The sequence below is a fragment of the Drosophila virilis genome, chromosome X, assembly GCF_030788295.1.
Source record: "Drosophila virilis strain 15010-1051.87 chromosome X, Dvir_AGI_RSII-ME, whole genome shotgun sequence".
NCBI lineage: Eukaryota > Metazoa > Arthropoda > Insecta > Diptera > Drosophilidae > Drosophila > Drosophila virilis.
This window is the reverse complement of record NC_091543.1, coordinates 21,459,078-21,479,457: the sequence shown is the minus strand read 5'-3', so window position 1 is coordinate 21,479,457 and position 20,380 is coordinate 21,459,078. Positions and strand designations below refer to the sequence as shown.

Below are 20,380 nucleotides of genomic sequence, written 5' to 3'. Positions count from 1 at the left end.
TTTGTGTGAATAGGGAAGAGGCCTGTCAAGCCTGGACCCAAGCTCGCAAAAAGCCGGCATAAATCTGATTTTGAGGCCGGACCTCATTGTGACTGTTTCGTGGCCCAGGCGCATGAGAAAGGGCACGGAACAATTAATGTGTGCTTTTCACCGTACGTATTTTGAACTTGCAGCTGGGGTCAAGTTAAAAAATATGACACGCGTCTTTCTCTATTGCTGAAAAGCTAAAGTCGAATTCGAACGAGACGGATATATACACACATTGATGAGAAAATAAATAGACACATGTGTGTTAAAGCCAATCTGATTGTATTATAATTTTTAAATTTATTGAGGATGTATGAATTTTCTTTTTATTTGGAAGCTTTTATTTAAATACAGTTTATATGCCTTTACAATCTTGCATTAAATGTAACTGTTCAGGAGATTTCGTATTATTTGCGGTGGTTTAAATGTTTCTTTTGGGTTATCTGTTTCTATTCACTTACAGAGGGTAATATAATTTTATCACGAAGTGTGTAACGCATACAATGAAACTTCACTCCCCATAACGTATGTATACATATTCCTGATCAGCATCAACAGCTAAATCGATATAGCCACGACCATTATCAGATGCTATGGAGATTCATCAGCTTAAGAGCTATCGTTGTGAAAGTTTTTATAGGTTCGTCTTTCTTTGCAGACTTTGTCGAAAAAAGGCTGAATCAGATCACCTGATCATATAGCCATGAAAATAATCGGTGAAAATTAAGTTCTTGTGTGAACATTTGGTGTGTGAACATTGTTTGTTTTATAGAATTTTTGCCTTACTTAGAATTTAAAAGCTTCACTTAACCTTCACTTAACAAGCTTTAAATAGTTTTTTTTTTTAGAGATATTTTAAAGAAACTTGGCATTTATAAACTATTTATACAGAATTTTCTCTCGAAAAACAAAGTTTTGTATAAAAAATTGTTAAATTTTTCACCATATCTTAATAAAACTCAGAAATGATCAGTTTCACTATTCTGATATATTTGTTAGACCTCAAATATATCTGCAATACATCAGACTACTATATCATACAATTTCAACAGGAACGATCGGGCGGTAATAAACGTTCTAACCCAAAGATTTAGGTATTGGTATTTTATTATCGGCCTTCCGATGTAGCCGATATTTCCTGTTTTTTTTTTTTTTAGTCATTATACAAATAAAATGTATATAATATTTTTGGATTATGTTTCACACTTAACGGTAATAAATTTTATTAAAAGAAAATATTTATCAATAATATTAATTGTAATTGTAAAATCTACAGAAAATAGTTATTTTTATATTATTTATATTATGGGCTTAAGTATATTTAGATGTGTGTATTCTCTTTTTTGTTGTGATTGTACATATATATGTATATATTCTATATGCACAAGTTACATAAATCGCTCAGCGAATGCAAAGAAAACTGTGGACAACTTAACGCGATAAGCTTAAAAACTTAAGCCATAGAAGGGAAGCCGAATAACCTGCAGTGTAGACAGTCTCAGTCAGGCATGGCTATCTCTTACAGCTTCTCACAGTCACCCTTTATTTTACAAGGCTTCCCGTTTAGGTGCTGTCCAATTGATAGTACCATTTCCGCTTCTGCCACCATCGAGCAATGCCTCAGATTTTGAGCTATGTAGGCGCTTTTCGCAGTAGAGACTGCCCACAGGTTTTGCTATGGAGGCTGCCAAGCTCTTGGTCACATTGGAGTAAAGAACCGCGGCACCATCAGTCAATACAGGTGAAACAGTCGCATCCGCGCTTATTTGCCGCATTAGCAATGAAACCGGGATCGGTCCTTGATCCGCCTTTATTGCTGTCGTTCGATTTCGATTCGTGATAGGAAATTTATTCTTCGTACAACTCAGATCTAGCTCCAACGTATAAAATCGTCCACGCGTATACTGACGATTTTCGTTTTCAAGATTGCTGCATGCCGTGCTGGATGTGGGTGCTGGCACAGTTGACGATGCTGTCGTCGACGGCGGTGGTGGCTGTTGACTGATAGCGCCAATGCTGCTGCGATTACTGTGAGCTGCAAGAACGGCAGTATTTGCGGTCGTTACACTACTGGCCTGGGTGCCGGCACCGCTTCCATCACAGACATCTTCGCCAATATCTTCGTCGCTATACATAGCATCCTCTGTTGAGTCAGTAATGTGCAGCTCATTGTGTGTGGTCGCCGGCACCGTTCTAGGTTGCGACGCCGAGTAACCCTGCACTAGAGTCTTATTGGACCCTAAACGTGGAGATTGATCCATTAGTAGATTTTCCCAGCTGGTCTCATAAACGCTGGCAAGTTGGGCCGTTTGCTTAGGCTTCAGCTGCGCCTTGTGAGACAGCAACGTTGAATTTGATGACGGTGGTGCAGCTGCTGCAGTTGTTGTCGTTGTTGATGCTGATGTTGAAGCTGTTGATGTTGTTGAGGTTGTTAACAATAATGTTGAGGCAACGGAAGTATGTGATGATTTCTGTAGATCGTTGGCGGGCTGCTTACGAGCGCTGATAATAAGCTGCGGCTCCACATAGAACGTATCGAAGTTAAGGTCTAGAAAAAGTTCCTGCAGAAAGCGGCGCGCACTCATGCGATAGCTACTGCGCCCCAACGTCTTGCAAGATTCCGAGTATAGGCAAATGTCTTGAAAAGCATGGGGATGCTTCTGTTTCAGTTCTAACAATGCCATTTTCGATTGTTTTGCACTAACCGGATTAGCTAAACGCTGCACATTGTACAGTATAGAAGCGGTTAACTTATCTGGGAGACTCTCTTCACTCAATATGCTCTCGGGCGAGTGGAAGCTCATATCCGCAAGCTGTATGGAACCACCGCCAGTTTTGCCAGTAGTCTTACGGGCCAATGCGGGGCCAGCTTGCATACCAGCGGCAACCAATGTCGCTGATGCGCTGCTATAAAGTTCACAGGGTGCCATTTGGCCGCCAAGGCCGTTGGTGCTGTTGGTGTCCTGTGCTGACGCTTGCGATGTTTGCGCTTGCAGTCGTTGCTGACGACGCGAGCGTGTACAATAAAGGCACTGGCTGCGTGCATGTTTGGCGCCAAATTGCCATTTGGACGGCCGTCGACTGGCCGATGACGAGACATCGGAAAGCGAGGATATTACCGAGGACTCGTCGCCGCCCTCGTTGTTGATGGAATCGTTAAGAAACGTTAAGAACTGCGGCCGCCCGCTCAATAAATTAAGGCCCATTAAATCCTGATCAATAATATCACATGAGACATAAGTACGGCTTAAATTCCGCGAGGGAAACAAATCGAGTGCATTTTTAGGCAAGCAGATGCCAGTATAGCATGGACCTTGTAGATCATTTGGTGGCAGAAACTTGGGCGTATTCAGTGACGGTAATGGCACCTGCAGTTCTTCCGACGAGAGACGTCTGAAAAATATTAAAAAGTTACAACATTAAAAAATATATTAAATTTAAAGCACTAGTAAAACCCTGTACCCAGCATCTAGTTGCTGTAAATTGAAGACTAGCGAGGAATAACCAATTTGAAAATGAGTTGCTTAAAAAGCCCATTAAATGTTACAGCATCCCTATATACAGCTTATAGCCGGAATGAACTTCGCTTCACGTTTCTGATAATGAATGAGAAGCTTTATTGAATGTATACCTTATTTTGCGATCTACTCTGCTTATTTCCGTTTATTTAATATGACACAATACACATGGCTCAATATAAAGCAGCAATGGTGACTGAAACCTGCGAGAAACAGCTGCCACGAAACGAAACATCTCCGACTGCATATGCCGGCTATTGCATGTTCATCCCCTTCCATGGACCAATTTTAAAAATGGTTATTATAACGATGTATCGAAGACATCGAAGTTTTTGCTAGACATATCGCAAAATATGGATGTCACATGACGATATATTCTCGGCATGCAAATATTTTGAGCCTCGATTAGTGTATACCATAAGAGCTTCATGGTAACACTATCACTTAATTCTTAATCTTAATCTTAAAACCAAATTAATCCTTTAAAACCAAATTTCGATTTAGGATATCAAACTCGTATAGCATGAGCACTAGGACCTACGTTCAAAATTTCAAGTGTCTAGTTCTTGTATGTTCTGAGGACAATGCGTTCATATAAGGGAGTCACGGATGCTTCATTTTGTCTCCTGAGGACTGCCCTACTATGGAATTCTCTGAACCCGATTCCCCGCACGCTGTTGACAGCACCACTTAAGCTGCGGCTGCGCTGCCTTTTGCCTTAGCACAATTTTGCGCAAAATAGACATTTTCTGCTCAACCCACGTTCTGAGAGAACAATCGGTGCGATTGCTATATGCTTTGTGTGACAGAGCACAATCGTCGTTCTATAATTTGGAAAATGATTATATACGTATGATACTCCTGTGGGGGATAGCAGAGTAACATTCTTTTCCTATGATCCAAACTCATTTATTCTACATCAAGACATAGTATAAGTCACGTTTTTCAGAAAGAACAGGTCTATTATAAAAATGATCACGTAGAATTATTATAAATATCGCATTGGGATAAAGAGAGAGATAGAGAGAGAGAGAGAGACAGAGAGAGAGACAGAGAGAGGGAGAGATAGAGATAGAGAGAGAGCGAAAGAGAAAGGGAGATGCAGACATAGGGGCATAGAAACAGATAGACAGACGGACTAGTTCACATCGTTCGCTGTTCACCGATTATATATATGATTTACACAAATACCTTTATATTTAGTTTCAGGTCTGCACTTACGTGAACACATTAAGCATTGTCTGTCGATCCAAACTGCGCACTTTAATCCGGCGGTTGGATTCGCCCCAGGAGTATTTTCGTGGTTGGACCTCACCACGATCAACAATGTCGATAAAGTCGTATAGTTCCGCAGCCGATTCTGAGAACACCGGACGACTCCGGGCCCGCAAAGAGCGCAGCTTTGCGTAGCCCTCCATAGCCAGAGGACTTAGCGCGGGCGGTAGAAAACTTGTACCCAACAATGATGTGCGACGCAACAATTTTGCGGCTTGAAGTGTCGGTAGCTCCAGCAGATTGGACATACTTGGTATGGGACTCAGTGGAAATTGCTGAAAGTCACCCACGTTGATACCACCTGCAGCAGCGGATGCAACAGCTGTTCTTCCAGTTACTGACTCACAACTGCTTACGCCCGAGGTATTAGAGTCCGTGCAAGAATTGTAGCGAATTCGATGTTGATAATGCATTGGACAGAATCCAACACCTGGCGCACTAGTTCCGCCACCTAGTAGGCTAAATACATCCGTTGTCTTGGATTCGGACAGAGAGCGCTGATGTTTACCCTGACGCACATTGCTTCCTTCTGGAAGCGTTTTCGATTTGGCTGCTACTCCGCCAATGGGAAGCGGCCGACTGAACTGAAGCTACCATATGAGTGAAAGATAGATAACTCTTAGATTTGTGCAGTTGGTGAGTTATTAATATGACAACATACCTCTTCGACAGTGGTCCGGGCACTGTCCGTCGTCGTCGTTGTAGTGGTGTTTACATCCTGCAGATTCCAACAACTGCCAGTATCATAGGAAGCATCGATTTGATCCTCAATACCCGTGTAGTTATACGGCGGCATATCCTCATAGTGATGACGCACCGGAGTATATTGGTTTGAAATCCAATCCTCTGGCTGATGAACGGGCCACATTGTGTTCCGATCATGACGAACACTAAGCCAATCTATAAACATAACATATCCATCAATATTTGCCGTCTTTTGCTATTTCCTGCTTGCGTTATAACAAAGACTGTCAGTCTGTCTCTCTCACTTGCTTTCATTCTTGCACTTATATGTATATTCAATTTCTATAGCCATATATATAGTCATAATATCTTCAACTACACCCAGATCAGATTCCACCTAAATTCAATACGACATACATCTGTATGTATTGCAGTAAAATTGTACGATGTATGATGTATATACACTAAAAACTTACTTAGCTTGAAAAGCAAGTTGGCGCCTGCCTGAGTTCCTGCTATTAGACCCAAGGCACTAAAGCATGTCGCGCGCACCGAGTACACTTCGCACTTGGTCACCATCAGTATAAGCTTTTCATAGAGCCTGCAAAATGTACAGTTACACTGTTATTATTGTGCAAAGTTGTAAATGTATATTGTCTCACCTGGCGCCCAGCTCTACAAAGTATTCAATGCCATTGGAGTGCGTTGAGGTATGACTTAGAGCCCAAATAGCCGCTTTTAGCTCAAGGCATTCGGCATCGTCGTTGCACTTACCGCGCGTAAAAACCTCGACTAACTGGGGGAGATCAGCATATTTTCGAAGAGCTGTCATGCCCTGAGTGGTCTGCGCCATTTGGCCATACAGATGCGGCGCTATATTGGGCGGAACTAACTGTGCTCTTTGATTGCAATTGCGCCTGGAGTAGTAGCCATCCTCGTTGCGCACGTGTAGCGTTAGACTGGAGTGTGTCTCCGCCTCGACGAGCAGCACATAGCGCTTATTGTACCCATTGCGCCAATACTTGATCTCATCCTCGATGTGAGCTTTGCTGCTATTCAGACCGCGCGATAGAGAGTAAAAACGTGACATAAGCAGACGCCCCACATCACCCAATTGCTTAAGATTTGGCCACAGACTAACGATCTCCTCCAGATAGTATTTGTCATGGCAAGCCTCCTCTAGCACATCCATAGCGGCTAGTACAACACTGCGGTCCGAGTCCTTGGTTTGCTGTATAATTAGTGGTAGGCCCCAAATTTCAAAGTTGGGCAAACGTGCACGAAGCAACACAGCCAGAAATTGAGTGGCATACAGTCGACCACTACGTGTCTTGGCGAGCGTAAGGGCTTTTTCTAGCACTTGTCGCGGCAGCTTTTCATGGCTGTAGTTTAGGCCAGAGACAATCAGTTTTACATAGCAAACATGATCAGTATGACGGACCAGCGTAATCAGACTAATAGAGAGAATAGAATCAATAAAGTTTACTAAGGAACTGGGACAATTTCACTCACTATTCGAATACGGTTGTGTTCTTAAGCACTTCAATACCCTTGTTGTTGCGACACATCCGTCCAATATAGAGAAAATATTGCTGACACATTGTGTTGTTCATATGCTGCGGACTAAACAGGCAATCATGGGCACGACTTGATGTGGTCACTGCCAGCAGATGTTGGCTTATGTCCGAGAAATAGTCTGTTATGTAGCGCATGCATTCCAGCTTCATTACAAACAAGAGAAGAAAAAAAGGTACATGCATAAGAAAAAGGTAAGACTATATTAAAAATATATTACCTCGCTACTGCTTAGCAACACATCAATTAGATCGAGGCCAGCGCTTACATACGCTGGCATTGTGTGGCCCGGAACAAGATCTTGATGTGAAAAACGGTTGTTACTTGGTTTAAAGAAGTCCACCAAACGTTTAAGGAATTTATTTAGAAATTTTCCCGGCGTATAGTCAAGCTTGCGTATTAAATTTGACTGGGAAAAAGACATGAACGAAAGGTTAGGAAAATATGACATTGTCAATTGTTCAATGCTTACTCTCAGTATTGTGATGATCACCTCCCAGTCCCAGGCGTTTGCATCGGCCTGGGTTAACACATGTGATTCGTGCAGCAGTCGATTGAAGGCACGAAAATTATCGAGGTTAAATACCTGCGGTAGAAACTTACGTTTCAGTCTAAAGCTGGAACGCAGAGAATTTGATGCCTGCGAATTCGACTCATCACTGGAGGAAACTGAATCCAAACGCTGTCTATCCAGCGTTCCTGTGCCTCGATAAGAAGCTGAAAAGGACGACGAAGACGCGACGGCTACTGCAGCGGCCGCTGCTCCAGCTGTATCCTGCAGCTGCAAAGCACTAGTTTGTTCCTGTGCATTGATGTTACGCCGAAAGAGACGTGTTTGTAAAAGCGCACCACCTTGTACAATGCTATCAAGAAATAAACTACACGATGCCGGCCTCTGGCGCAACATCTTCTGATAATTTTGCAGAGCTGCCACGGCTGCATTGGCTTGTTGATTGCCTTGCGTGGCATGTCCAACGAGCGTGGGTAACGCTGGACTAGTGCTAAAAATATCAGCTGGCAAATGTGTATGCATTAGCTGTACTATTTTGCCAATTAAAACTGTGGCGCGCACCGACACAAACTGATCACTGGCAACGGCTACCTCGACCAGAGCATTGAGCAGTCCTGTTTCAAGAAAGCAGTAAAGAAGCAGCGCTAAGTGCTGTTCCACCACATTGGGAGCACGTGCTGCCAAACTGGGTAATATAGAACGTCCCTCAGCGGAGACAAACCCATTGCTTAGCAGCCAAGAGTCTTGGAAATCTGACGGATCCACCGTTTGCAACGCCACATCATAATCATCCGTCCAGCTAGGTTGTGGAACCGATAAAAGCTCGTAAAGCAAGTCCAATATTGCTTTCTGCCGGCAACAAAATGGAGGGAGAAAAACGCACAATGACAATTAGTTAGTTATTATATAAAAACATATAAAAAAACGAGTTTTATATTTTGTTTACAAACTAAAACAGTTATAGTACGGTTTTGCGAACAGGAAAATGGGGGCATCGTTAAAGTTATAATATATGCACGAATATCGATCTGTCTAGTCCCTCAGTTATAAACAAAATCGAAGCACTCTATTATATGCTCAAAAAGTTTCAATTAAGCAAACAATTGAAATACTGTATAATTATTGAAATCAAGTGAATGTTAATAATTTTTTTGATTGATGTTTTTATATTTATTTTAAAGATCTTTTTACAGTAGAAACTAAATTAACTGTACATGTAGTTCGTTTTCTTCGAACCTCTATCGTTAAAAATTAATTATTTTATCTTCTCGTAAGCTGGAACCTTAAACATTTAATAATTTCTATGACAGCATTGAAAGTTGACAAACTTTTGTCGAAGAACAAATAAGGCAAATAATTCAATACACTTAGACTGCCAAAATAGGTATATACAAGCAATTTCTTTACTTACTCTGACTTCAATTTGATTTAAATATAAAGCGTCAACTATTGCTTTCAAACCCGAAGGTTTGCTTGGATCACAGAATTCGAGCGTGCCTGTCCAACTGCGCAGAACGGAAAGTAAAGCTAGGCGACAACTGGTATAACGCAGCTCCCGTGCGTCCCTGCAATGGGTGAATCATTAAATAAGAGATGTTAACAAAAGACATTAGCTTTGCTTTACTTACTTGTTTTTATCCATAACGCCTAGTCCATAGGTGAAATCACAATAAGGAGCCGCTAGGCAGTCAAGTCGAACTCCACAAATATTTCGCGTCTGCGGCCACTCGAGAAGATAGAGCAGCACGCCGCAGAGACTTTCGGCGATGCGTGGATTGTGGCACTCAAGCACATTTCGCGTAATGGATGAGACGCCACCGCACACAATCAGCAGCGCCGGATTGAGCACTGCAAACTCAGCAAGCGTCGCAAGGCAGGCACGCAGAAGATTGTCGCTCTCCTCAATGCCGCTGTCGGCCAGCGACACTAGACATCTGACGACTACTGGACTTATGTCTTCAGGCGCTATGGCCAGCATTTTACGTACCAACTTAAGCGCCTGCACGCGTTCATCGTCGTTCTTTAGCATCAAATCAATGGATCGACATAAGAGGTGCTGAAGCTGCAGCGCATTGAACGCTCTGATATCCTTTGGCGTGGTCAGCGTATAGCGGATAGTGCGTAGCGCAGCCGCACGTACCTGCGTAAAGGTGTGTACCAGTGAGGCACTTAGACTGCAGATAAAAATATGATTAGTTTGAAATAATTCTTAGGATTCCTTGCAGCACGCGTTACTTACCAGTAAAGGAGTTCCTCTGTGCTGAAGCGTAGATTGTTGTGCGGCGAGCCCGTGGTGGCCGCTAGGCAAAGCGAGGCCAGAGCATTGAGCAGAAACAAACGCTTCGTATCCCGCGTCTCCTCCACACAAAGCATGGCATAGATGTCATAGGCATTTTCAGCCGCCGATTTCTTTGGATCCAATCGATAGAAGTCCTCCGGATCTTGTGAAACTAAAAACGCAATAAGTCAACAGACGTAATTAAAAAATATTGTGGGAAGAGGCAGATGAGTAGGGATCTGGCAAAAGGTGATATGTGCTAGGCGCGAACGCTCTCAAAGCCAACAGCTGGACTACGGACTAGAATATCCCATTTGATTGTGCCAAATCTGCATGTGTCATGTTCACGCTGCGCCCCGATAGCTGCATGGAACTGTACTTCAATAAAGGGATGATTGCACATACTAGCGTCCTCTAATTGTTGATCGAAAGGCTGGATCGCAGAGCTAAATGCTTGAATAGGCTAAAAAACCTTGCTGCTTGTCTGTACAAAGACGCTATTCGTTAAGACGATGCTCACGCCCATTTGAATCTACGTCATCCAACTTTGGCACACGGCATCACCACACCAACTTAATTGGCTGCGGCTCATTCAAGGCAACGGTCAGAGCTCTAGGTAGCCGGACTCGCAACTGACGCTATGGAACGTGATCTTCGCCTTTCGAAGGTTAGAGATCAAATTAAATGTTTTTGCAGCAGCTCCGCCGACAAGCTGCTGGGGCTGTGATGCCTGGGATATGGTCGCCAGTGTTCTGGCTGAAACCATCCCAACGTCCATGGTTCGATTTACAATGCGAATCAATGCCTCTCCATTAGGATCTGTTTGTTAACGTGTTTTGCTATATCCATGAGCCAGGCTTAGTCTCGATGGGAAAATTTAATTCATACTTAAACAAAATTCACTGGAATTCATTCATGCATTTATGCATTCAACAATTAATTACTACGAAGCGTTCTTAACCCATTATCGACTCAGTGTCCCTGTTGCGCCATAATCGACAGTCGAAGTAAACAATGCAGAAGAAAATCAATGCCGCTCTGTTTGTTTATATTATATTATTTCTGTTTTTTCCTTCTTAATAATACTGAAATAATAAGCAAATGTAAAAAGCGACAAATGCTGCTGCAATCGAACCGGCGACTTCCCACTCATTAGTCCGACGCACAGTCACCCAAGCCATACGGGCTAACGCATTGTTTTTGATGCTCTTCAAACAAACTTTGACACTCGCTTTCACCAAATTAGGTGTCAGATTTTCATTGCTTTCACGGCTGGGCATGTGCATTCAGTCATTCATTGAGTGATTCAGTCAATCGGGACAAACTTATATATATATACAGCTAAGTATTGAAATATGTTAATGGACATTTAGATAATGTTTATAAATGCTGCAGTTAATACTGAGCTATTTCTCAGTATGAGACCAGAAATGCTTCCTATAGCCTGTTACACACATTTGCATGATAACCATGTTAATTTTGAAACTTTGATCGTAAAGTTATGAAATCAATATCATCATAAATAATCAGAGGTCAGTATTCATAGTTCTTAATTCTTCGCGCATCTCAAAACGACTTTAACAAATGCACTTAAAAATGCCATGAGTTAAGCTGATATTCTCTCAATAGATCTGCTACAATATGAAAGTTATAGCCATCTTATGGGGATTGCAATGTATTGTTGCAGAAAGTATTGCTGCTTTCTATGGCTCGAGTTCGTTATGCGTGTTAACAAAACAAGAACATACTTCATAATGTTTTTCAAACGTAGATTACAAGATATTAACACAGCTGTGTTAAATAGGAAAGCGCCTTTGACAGCGCATTAATTGGAAAGCTACTCTATTTCCGACAATTTCCTGGATATTTTTTAGGAAACCAAAGTTCGGAAAGTATTGAAATCGTTCTAGAATTGATGAAAATAAAACTACGAACAAATTGAACAGTAAAAATACATTTCCTGCACACCCACTTAGACTTTTTTGTTGGCCAACTTGGATGAGCTTGGATTTGAGCGCGTAGAATGATTCTACCAACACCTAGAATCGATGGGAGTTACAAGAATTTGAGGAATCAGATGTGTGAATGACAGGATATCAAAATTTAATTTTGATTTAAACACAAATAGTCTTTCAGATTTAGAATCAATATAAAATTATTTTACGGTCGTATGTCGATAGCATGGAATGCCAGGTCGCGGTCAAGCTACTGAAAAACGAATCGTTTATAAGTATATTAGATGGAATTAATTGATGAAAACAAAGTAATTTCTCACATAAAAGATTTAAAAGTCCTTGCAGTCAGTGCATGTACCGGCAAACGCAGCCTGCTCCTTAGGACCTGCCCATTCAAATCAAGGCAGTTAACAAGATTTTTGATTTCTGAGCGTGATGCATTAAAATGTGCATAAGTATGTCGTACAAACAATTCCCACTCAACTCACGGCTATTGAAGGGAAATTGCTCCACGAGCGAAACTAATCAGCGCTGTTGCTGTCATCAGGTTGGGCTGCCGGCGCACGTGAAATTATTAAGTGTCATAGCATTTGGATGTCTCGTTGCAAGCAAGCTAGCCAACTGTACTTGGAAAATAAATTAACAACAAATGTGAATGTTGCTGTTGGTTTTATATTGTTGTTAGCTTGCTGCGTCATCGTTGGGGCCGCTCTATGTTAGCGACGTGACGTCTATTAATAGACAACAAACATGAAGTAAAAATTTGGTCAAACAAAACATAGACAAGCACATAGGCACATATAAAAATATAACAACCCATTTCTGACAGCTACACCACACGGAGGTGACGGATATATTCAAGATATATGTATATAGCCAGGCGGATGCTGCAACATTGCTTCGACTTTGCCTGCCTCCTAAACCATATAGTATATGCGTTTATTGGGTAAGCCCGCAGTAGCTGTTGACTAGACTATCTTACCGCTTACTGTTATTTAGCTTGTCACAGGCTTGCCACAGCTAGTGGCAATAATAATATCAGTTCTATTTAGTATGTATTATGCACTTAAGTTTACATGGGCAGTAGCGATGCTACTTGAGGCATATGTTAATTAACATTTATCATAGCTACACATAATATACCTTTAATGCGTAATTGTAGTTTGCTTCTTTTTTTGCCAAAACGCCAACTGGAATGTAGAGAGGCCATATCTCAGGGCAACGGCGAAGATGGCGGCGGTTGCAGCGCCCATTCACCAATACAAAACCAAATAAAAAAGACCACACGAGTAAATGAAAATATATTTCGATGAATGTTACTTGGGGTGCCTCTGTTTACTTTCTACATTTTATGGCACTCTTGTTTGCACTGTTGTTGATATTGATAGCGATGTTAACCTACAGCTGGTCAAAATTCTCATTTTTAGGCGTTTCGAATCACTTTTAAATATATATTTGGTATTCACTTTTTTTATTTTATATCATGCACTATGGCTTTTATTTATATCAATACTTTATTTGCACAGAACCAAGCGCAAAATTGATTAGCGGATGCGTTTCATTTTTTTTTTTTTTTGATAAAATGAGCAGAACTACTTGCAATCGATATCTGACAGGGCTACGAATAGTTAACCCAAATGAATTTATGCAGCCCTTCGTGACTATGAAATTTGAAGTAATTGGCAGCACTTATCAGGCAATATCCAAGCTACTAAAAAACAGTTAAAGAAATATATTAAAATATTTCAATATTAAACTTATTTGCACAAATATTAAAAATAATTCACAAAAAAACCTATTAAATCCTATATATATGTAATGTTTTTATAACATATTTAAATCATTTCTTTATGATTGAGATCATGTACATTATACATGTTAAACTAATCTTTATTATATAAATTTAAAACTTTTTTAATACAGCTACAAAAGAACAAAAGCCTTGAATACGTGGAGCTGGTATATTTTGTTTATAGGAGCAATACCAAGCAACGGACAAATCTGTTAGAATAAATGTAGATATAATAATGATATTATTATAGTTTGGTTCGTTTTTGACTGAGTGGTCGTCTCTATAACTTTTGATTTCATTTCCTTTGCCGGGCATTTCGTATACTTATCGCCGAAAGCTTAATTGTTTTCAGGAACACCACCATTTTGGGGCTTTGTCACGGAAAGCAAATTGATTTGTATTGCCGGCTGGCAAGCAAATATCGATGATGCTCTGCACAGCATTGTAACATTAAGCGATGGCTGAATATATTTACACGATACTATCGAAGAGCGTACTCAATTCGATAACAATTGTTTACAAATGGATATATCGATAAGAATCCACTTAATGAGTCTATTTAAATTTTAAAAGCGACGCTAAAATCCGAACAATATTTGTGTTTGATTGAATTGATGGATTCACAGAAAATAAATTCTGTGCTTATAGCGGTGCGTGAAGCACCGTTTCGGACCACACTGATTAGCAGCAAAAGGCCCGATGAAAAAAGTATAATACACTATCCGGAGAACTGTCCAAACGTAAATACGATCACAATGTAACTGTACACTATGTACATATTAAATTTAATACTGTTATGGCGAACATGCTTCTGTTTACAGGCCCTTTCTGTAGATGGTAATGTTTTTAGCTTTGATTATGTATTCAACTCCACTGTGACACAGTCTGAGCTATATGATACGCTTGTTCATCCGCTGGTCCTAAAGGTATTATCTGGTTATGATTGCACAGCATTGGCCTATGGTCAGACCGGCACTGGCAAGAGCTATTCTATGGGGATGAGCGCAGAGGTGAGTTTGAATAAGCGGCGTAAACTTTGACATTTAGCGTTGAAGAGCTCTTTTTAAATGCAGAAACTAACAGACGAACATATGGGTGTGGTACCAAGGTGCTTGCAAAACATATTGGATCATACATGCCTTGCAAATCAAAAAGAGAACAATCCTTTGCCGAAGCTTGTTTACGCTTCCTACATAGAAATATATAATGAAAGAGCATACGATCTTCTTGCCCTCGACACGGAAAAGCCTTTGGCATCGCGTGGACAGCGGTTCACGGGCGGCACATGTAAGCCAGTGAGAAACCAACAGGACCTGCTACATATACTGATGTTGGGCACTAAGAATCGGCATGTGCGTCCCACCAACATGAATAAAAATAGTTCTCGCTCACATGCCATTGTCACCATCCATGTTCGACAAGGCCAAAGCCATGCGCGCCTGAACATCGTCGATTTAGCTGGCTCCGAGAGTGTGCGTCGTACTGGTAACGAGGGCGTGGCACGTGCTGAGGGAGTCTATATAAATATGGGACTCTTGGGTATAAACAAAGTGCTGCTCTCCATGTCTGCTGGGCACACATTGATACCCTATCGAGACTCTATCCTAACAACTGTGCTACAAGGTATGTACATGTGTCTAATTGACTTTTCGTTTTCGACTAACTCTTTTTTAAAGCCCAGAATCCATTGAAAACGGGAAAACACTTTCAAATATTATATACAAAAAATATAACTTCCCCCAAAAATTCGAAAAAAAAATATTAGTAGAAAGAAACATCCCAACATGGATTTGAAATGTCGCAATTAACTTTGAGCTAGACTAAGCATCTTTACTAATTCCATAACTTTGCACAGTGCTGCATTTTCCGTCTGTGCAACATCCTTGAAATTTTAATGTTGAGTAATTTGCATGTGTGATCTGCTTTCAGTTCTTTTATCTAAATCGGTCGGTAACGACCGCAGCTAATTAAAAGCATCATTTGATGCGTTTTTCCGTATATATATATATATACAAGGCTGGTAGAATATTTGCGGGGAATGTAGAGGCATTTCTTAGTCGGAAACTCTCTAGACTAGAATACCCGCGGTTGTTTTATTTTAATTATAATAAATTATAATATACATACACAATCTATACTTTCAATAATTTGTCTTGTTTGGCTAGCTTATTTGATTTCTTTTCATTTTAGTTTTATGTATGTTTCATGTGGTCAAATATAATAAGTTCCGTTAACTAACGTCTAAATTAAGTCTAATCTGGATGGCATTAAAAACAAATGGGCTTTAATAGAAATACACATTTATCGCCAATATTGGTATTTAGTATATGTTTGTAAAAGAAGGCGCTCGAATCATATTTATATTTGCAGACTCTCTCAGTGCAGGTGCATATTTAACACTGCTGACTTGCGTAAGTCCACATGCTTCCGATCTGTCAGAAACTATCTCCACGCTGCGCTTTGCTAAGAGTGCCAAACAAGTAAAGCTGTCCCCGCAACTGAGTCATCGGTTGCAGCAACTGCAGGAGCAATTGGTAAGCAACTGAAACATCTAAATGTAGTTATAATCTGCACAATCCAATATGACGTCGCGCATTCGTTGCTTGTACAACATTTCATTGCCAACTCCTAAAAATCCAACTCCGTGCAAACTGGTGGTGGCGCCGCCTTCTGCCATCTCACTGATAACTTGAAGATCCGGCGCATCCTCGCCACGCATGGTCACTATTGGTAACACCATCATGGCTAGCAGCAAACCCACAGCGCCCTTTTCCTTTAGTTGCTGCTTAAAAGCAGTCAGTGGAAATAAAGCTTCTACCACTTCTCCCAGTCTTCCAAAACCAAAGTAACAAATTTAAGTGAAAGTAAAGTTCAATCGAAATAATGGGTAGCTCACCTAGTTAGTTGTTGTCGCAACTCCTCATAGTATAGCTGAATCATTGGCTGGTAATGCTGTCTGCGAAACATTCGCGTGGTACAGCTGAATAAGAAGTAGACCAAATCAGTTATCGGGGAGGCATATCGCATTAGCTGCCAGTCAATAAGACAGACCTCTAAAGGCTGTTTCGTGTACGCTTGGCACCTGTATAGAAAATTGTTGTTCCAACTGTCGCCGTGGCAAACCACTGCAAATGGTTCACAGTTGGAACCATTTAGTAATTCCAATAGCATTTCGAAATAACTACCACGACCAAAAAAAGCCTGCAGACGCTTAACATAAACAGCATCTTTTTGCGGGCATAATGTGCTCAGTGCGCTTTGCTTTAGCTGCTCAAAGTAGGCACCTAGGACGTGATCAGTGCGTCGCTCCTCAAAAATGTCCACCAGTTTCTGAAATGGCAAAAGCTTCTGAGGCTGTTGGCGTTTAAGAGCCAATGAGACTGCATGCAGCTTTGCATATGCGCACATGACCAGCGATACGTGAGCTGCCGTAAGGTCCGCGAAGCGATCATGCATCTGGTAGCCATTACGGCACAAGTCCTCCAGCACAATACACTCGTTGGGCTCATCCTGGCGACTGGCGAAACATTGTGCAAAGTGGCAGAAGCGCTGTGCCTCCGGTACCTGTCGCTCTGCCTGATAACTGCGGACCAGCGGCAAGAACTTTTCGTAGGCCATAGATTCGCGCTTAAAGCATGGCCGAGCAAAAAACTGCTTGCGCCTCAATAAGTTCTGGGGTGGAAGCTTTAAGACTAGGCTTTGCTCTTTTTCCACTTGTATTCGCCACACTATGCCCAAGTAGTTATTGCCCTTGGCACAGGCCAACTCCAGTGTATAGTCGCTGCGGCCAAGTAACTCTTCAAGTGTCTTACGAACGCTGGCATTGGGTAGATCCTCCTGTTGCTCCATGATTGTGTACTGTGAGCAGATCTTAACCGGCGATTGCTTTTATAGGCATATAGACTAACCGCAACCGCAAATTCGATCTGAAGCTAATTTGTATATTAAATGTCACTTTTATTGTCTACAGCGTTCAGCCAAAAAGAAGTCTACCAATGCTACGAGACAGAGCTTACGGCGTGTACTACCAAGCTCAAAAGCCATCAAGCGGCCTTTGACGGTGCCCTCCCATGCTAGCACAAGAAACAGTTTCTGTACGCCAGTCAAAAATACAGAGGCAAATACAAATTTCCAGCGCCATCACTCCGTCATGGGCTTGACACCTAAGGCCAAAGAGTGGTAATTAATGTTGACATTTGTTACATAAATCGGTTAAGAACTCTTCTTTTTTTTTTTTACAGTGCACGTGCCTTGCTGGAGCTGCCAGTGGATTTGAATACAGGCCCAATTGAATTATTACCTGGGGTAGAACAGAGCAACTGCAGTCTGGAGGAGGTGAAAACTCCTACGGCGTTTCCAACTATAAGTGACTATATAGAGCTTAAAATGAAGTACGATGCACTGCAGCAGCAGCCGCAACTTCACCTAAACGAGCAACAGGAGAAACAGGCTGCTGAGCGGCCTCCGTCATTGTCACTGCTTAGTTACAGCGACTTCAACTCAGAGCTGTGCTCCATAGCTGAAGAAAACGATGAAATCACTGTGCCGCGCTGTCAATTCTTTAGCAGTAGTCCTGCCAGTTCCAATCCCCGAAAGCCTAGTCCAGTTAATGTCAGCGGCATTTCTCCACTGTCATCTTCATCCATTGTTATAAGCAAAGAGCATACGGAACTAACAGCTGTTAGGCGCCGCTCAACACGTTTAATGAGTCGACAACTGAACATAGAGATATTAAAAAACTGCCAGGAGCTACCGCAGCGACGTCGCAGTATGCGAATTGCCTTACAAACAGAATTAAGACCATCTCCGGCTACTGAACAGCCATCTAAAACGCTCGTTAAATCGCATAATAAAAGTAACACTGCTAACAAACTAGGCGGACTAAGCGAGATCATTTCAGGGCAGCTCAGCAATGGCTCTCAGAACACACGCCTGCGCAAGCATCGCTCCAAGCTATTAGCGCTGGTGAACAGTGCCAGCTTAAAGGATCTGCAGGCATTGCCTTGCATTGGGCCCAAGACAGCCTTTACGTTGATCATGCAACGGTAATTAATTGAAAGTCACACGCCCGTCAGCACAATCTAATTACAATTATCATATTTCTTACAGCTCGATATTGGGTAACTTTAGAAACTGGCTGCAAGTGCAAAAACTGCCCATTTGGAAAGGCAGTAGTTGGTCTCGGTTTGCGAAGGCAAATTGCATTGAGATTTAAAATTTTAATTTAATTTAGTGTTTAGTTACTAAGAGTGTGTTCTAATTTTTTTTAAGGCCTTTTTTTTATTTATCTTTACTTTTAACGCAATAATACAAATTATAATCCATTCTATACAAATGTGATCGGAACATTTTGGTTTTGTCTGAGTTTTAGGATTTAAAGTCAATTTGTCGGAATGCTTGCTGATTCCCTGCTTTAAAAATCTTTTAAAGTCCACGCCCTAGTTTGTTTCCATTTGAAAGACAACAATGCACCGATTTTGAGTCACTGGTAGGAACGTCATATCTCCCCGCGGAGCTATTATCCATCATACCGCGCGGAGTTATGTCGTTTTGGAACGTCATATCTCCCCGCGGAGCTAGTACCCATCATACCGCGCGGAGCTATGTCGTTTTGGAACGTCATATCTCCCCGCGGAGCTAATATCCATCATACTGCGCGGAGTTATGTCGTTTTGGAACGTCATATCTCCCCGCGGAGCTAATATCCATCATACCGCGCGGAGTAATGTCGTATTGGAACGTCATATCTCCCCGCGGAGCTATTACCCATCATACCGCCTGGAGTTATGTCGTTTTGGAACGTCATATCTCCCCGCGGAGCTATTACTCATCATACCAAGCAGAGTAATGTCGTTTTGGAACGTCATATCTCCCCGCGGAGCTATTACCCATCATACCGCGCCGAGTTATGTCGTTTTGGAACGTCATATCTCCCCGCGGAGCTAATATCCATCATACTGCGCGGAGTTATGTCGTTTTGGAACGTCATATCTCCCCGCGGAGCTATTTCCATCCGAGCGGAGGGAGTTATGTCGTTTTGGAACGTCATATCTTCCCGCGGAGCTATTATCCATCATACCGCCTGGAGTTATGTCGTTTTGGAACGTCATATCTCCCCGCGGAGCTATTACTCATCATACCAAGCAGAGTTATGTCGTTTTGGAACGTCATATCTCCCCGCGGAGCTATTACCCATCATACCGCCTGGAGCTATGTCGTTTTGGAACGTCATATCTCCCCGCGAAGCTATTATCCATCATACCGCGTGGAGTTATGTCGTTTTGGAACGTCATATCTCCCCGGGGAGCTATTATCCATCATACCGCGCGAGGCTATGTCGTTTTGGAACGTCATATCTCCCCGCGGAGCTAATATCCATCATACCGCGCGGAGCTATGTGGTCTTGGAACGCCATATCTCCCCGCGGAGCTATTTCCATCCGAGCGGAGGGAGTTATGTCGTTTTGGAACGTCATATCTCCCCGCGGAGCTAATATCCATCATACTGCGCGGAGCTATGTCGTCTTGGAACGCCATATCTCCCCGCGAAGCTATTACCCATCAAATCGCGTGGAGTTATGTCGTTTTGGAACGTCATATCTCCCCGCGGAGCTATTTCCATCCGAGCGGAGGGAGTTATGTCGTTTTGGAACGTCATATCTCCCCGCGGAGCTATTACCCATCATACCTCGCGGAGTTATGTCGTTTTGGAACGTCATATCTCCCCGCGAAGCTATTATCCATCATACCGCGTGGAGTTATGTCG

General features: G+C 42.0%; 3 protein-coding genes and 1 long non-coding RNA gene across 4 annotated transcripts in view; 2 read left to right on the top strand and 2 right to left on the bottom strand.

The window, feature by feature from the left end:
- The window catches only part of LOC138911379 (uncharacterized), a 49,336-nt gene extending 44,502 nt beyond the window's left edge, over positions 1-4,834 (top strand). Inside the window, exon 3 of the long non-coding RNA XR_011416932.1 lies at positions 4,749-4,834. This is a non-coding gene — a long non-coding RNA (uncharacterized lncRNA). The remainder of the gene's footprint in view (positions 1-4,748) is intronic.
- rictor (rapamycin-insensitive companion of Tor) lies at positions 1,221-13,414 on the bottom strand. Its single transcript, XM_002055503.4, has 12 exons — positions 12,967-13,414; positions 9,830-10,040; positions 9,219-9,764; positions 9,002-9,155; positions 7,552-8,439; positions 7,300-7,488; positions 7,017-7,225; positions 6,167-6,958; positions 5,981-6,105; positions 5,482-5,720; positions 4,767-5,410; positions 1,221-3,420 (listed from the first exon to the last, which is right to left on the bottom strand). The coding sequence occupies exons 1-12, from the start codon at positions 13,031-13,033 to the stop codon at positions 1,575-1,577; spliced, it is 5,910 nt and encodes a 1,969-aa protein (XP_002055539.2). The 5' UTR covers positions 13,034-13,414; the 3' UTR covers positions 1,221-1,574.
- Positions 13,415-14,145: 731 nt separating this feature from the next.
- nod (no distributive disjunction) lies at positions 14,146-18,955 on the top strand. Its single transcript, XM_002055504.4, has 7 exons — positions 14,146-14,355; positions 14,437-14,625; positions 14,689-15,238; positions 15,986-16,149; positions 17,586-17,794; positions 17,857-18,660; positions 18,725-18,955. Exons 1-7 carry the CDS (start codon positions 14,230-14,232, stop codon positions 18,828-18,830), a joined length of 2,148 nt encoding a protein of 715 aa, XP_002055540.2. The 5' UTR covers positions 14,146-14,229; the 3' UTR covers positions 18,831-18,955.
- On the bottom strand, positions 16,148-17,486 carry pkm (Pinkman). The gene is made up of 2 exons (XM_002055505.4): positions 16,512-17,486; positions 16,148-16,446 (listed from the first exon to the last, which is right to left on the bottom strand). Exons 1-2 carry the CDS (start codon positions 17,462-17,464, stop codon positions 16,167-16,169), a joined length of 1,233 nt encoding a protein of 410 aa, XP_002055541.1. The 5' UTR covers positions 17,465-17,486; the 3' UTR covers positions 16,148-16,166.
- Positions 18,956-20,380: the final 1,425 nt, after the last annotated feature.

Excerpts from the sequence above, each read along its gene's own strand:
- rictor (XM_002055503.4), bottom strand. The coding sequence starts at position 13,033 with ATGGCCTCTCTACATTCCAGTTGGCGTTTTGGCAAAAAAAGAAGCAAA. Across the intron at positions 9,765-9,829 it reads ACAGAGGAACTCCTTTACTG|TCTAAGTGCCTCACTGGTAC; the intron begins GTAAGTAACGCG and ends TTTTATCTGCAG. Across the intron at positions 5,411-5,481 it reads CCCGGACCACTGTCGAAGAG|CTTCAGTTCAGTCGGCCGCT; the intron begins GTATGTTGTCAT and ends CTCATATGGTAG.
- nod (XM_002055504.4), top strand. The coding sequence starts at position 14,230 with ATGGATTCACAGAAAATAAATTCTGTGCTTATAGCGGTGCGTGAAGCA. Across the intron at positions 14,626-14,688 it reads CTATGGGGATGAGCGCAGAG|AAACTAACAGACGAACATAT; the intron begins GTGAGTTTGAAT and ends TTTTAAATGCAG. Across the intron at positions 15,239-15,985 it reads CCTAACAACTGTGCTACAAG|ACTCTCTCAGTGCAGGTGCA; the intron begins GTATGTACATGT and ends TTATATTTGCAG.
- pkm (XM_002055505.4), bottom strand. The coding sequence starts at position 17,464 with ATGGAGCAACAGGAGGATCTACCCAATGCCAGCGTTCGTAAGACACTT. Across the intron at positions 16,447-16,511 it reads TTGCGACAACAACTAACTAG|ACTGGGAGAAGTGGTAGAAG; the intron begins GTGAGCTACCCA and ends TGGTTTTGGAAG.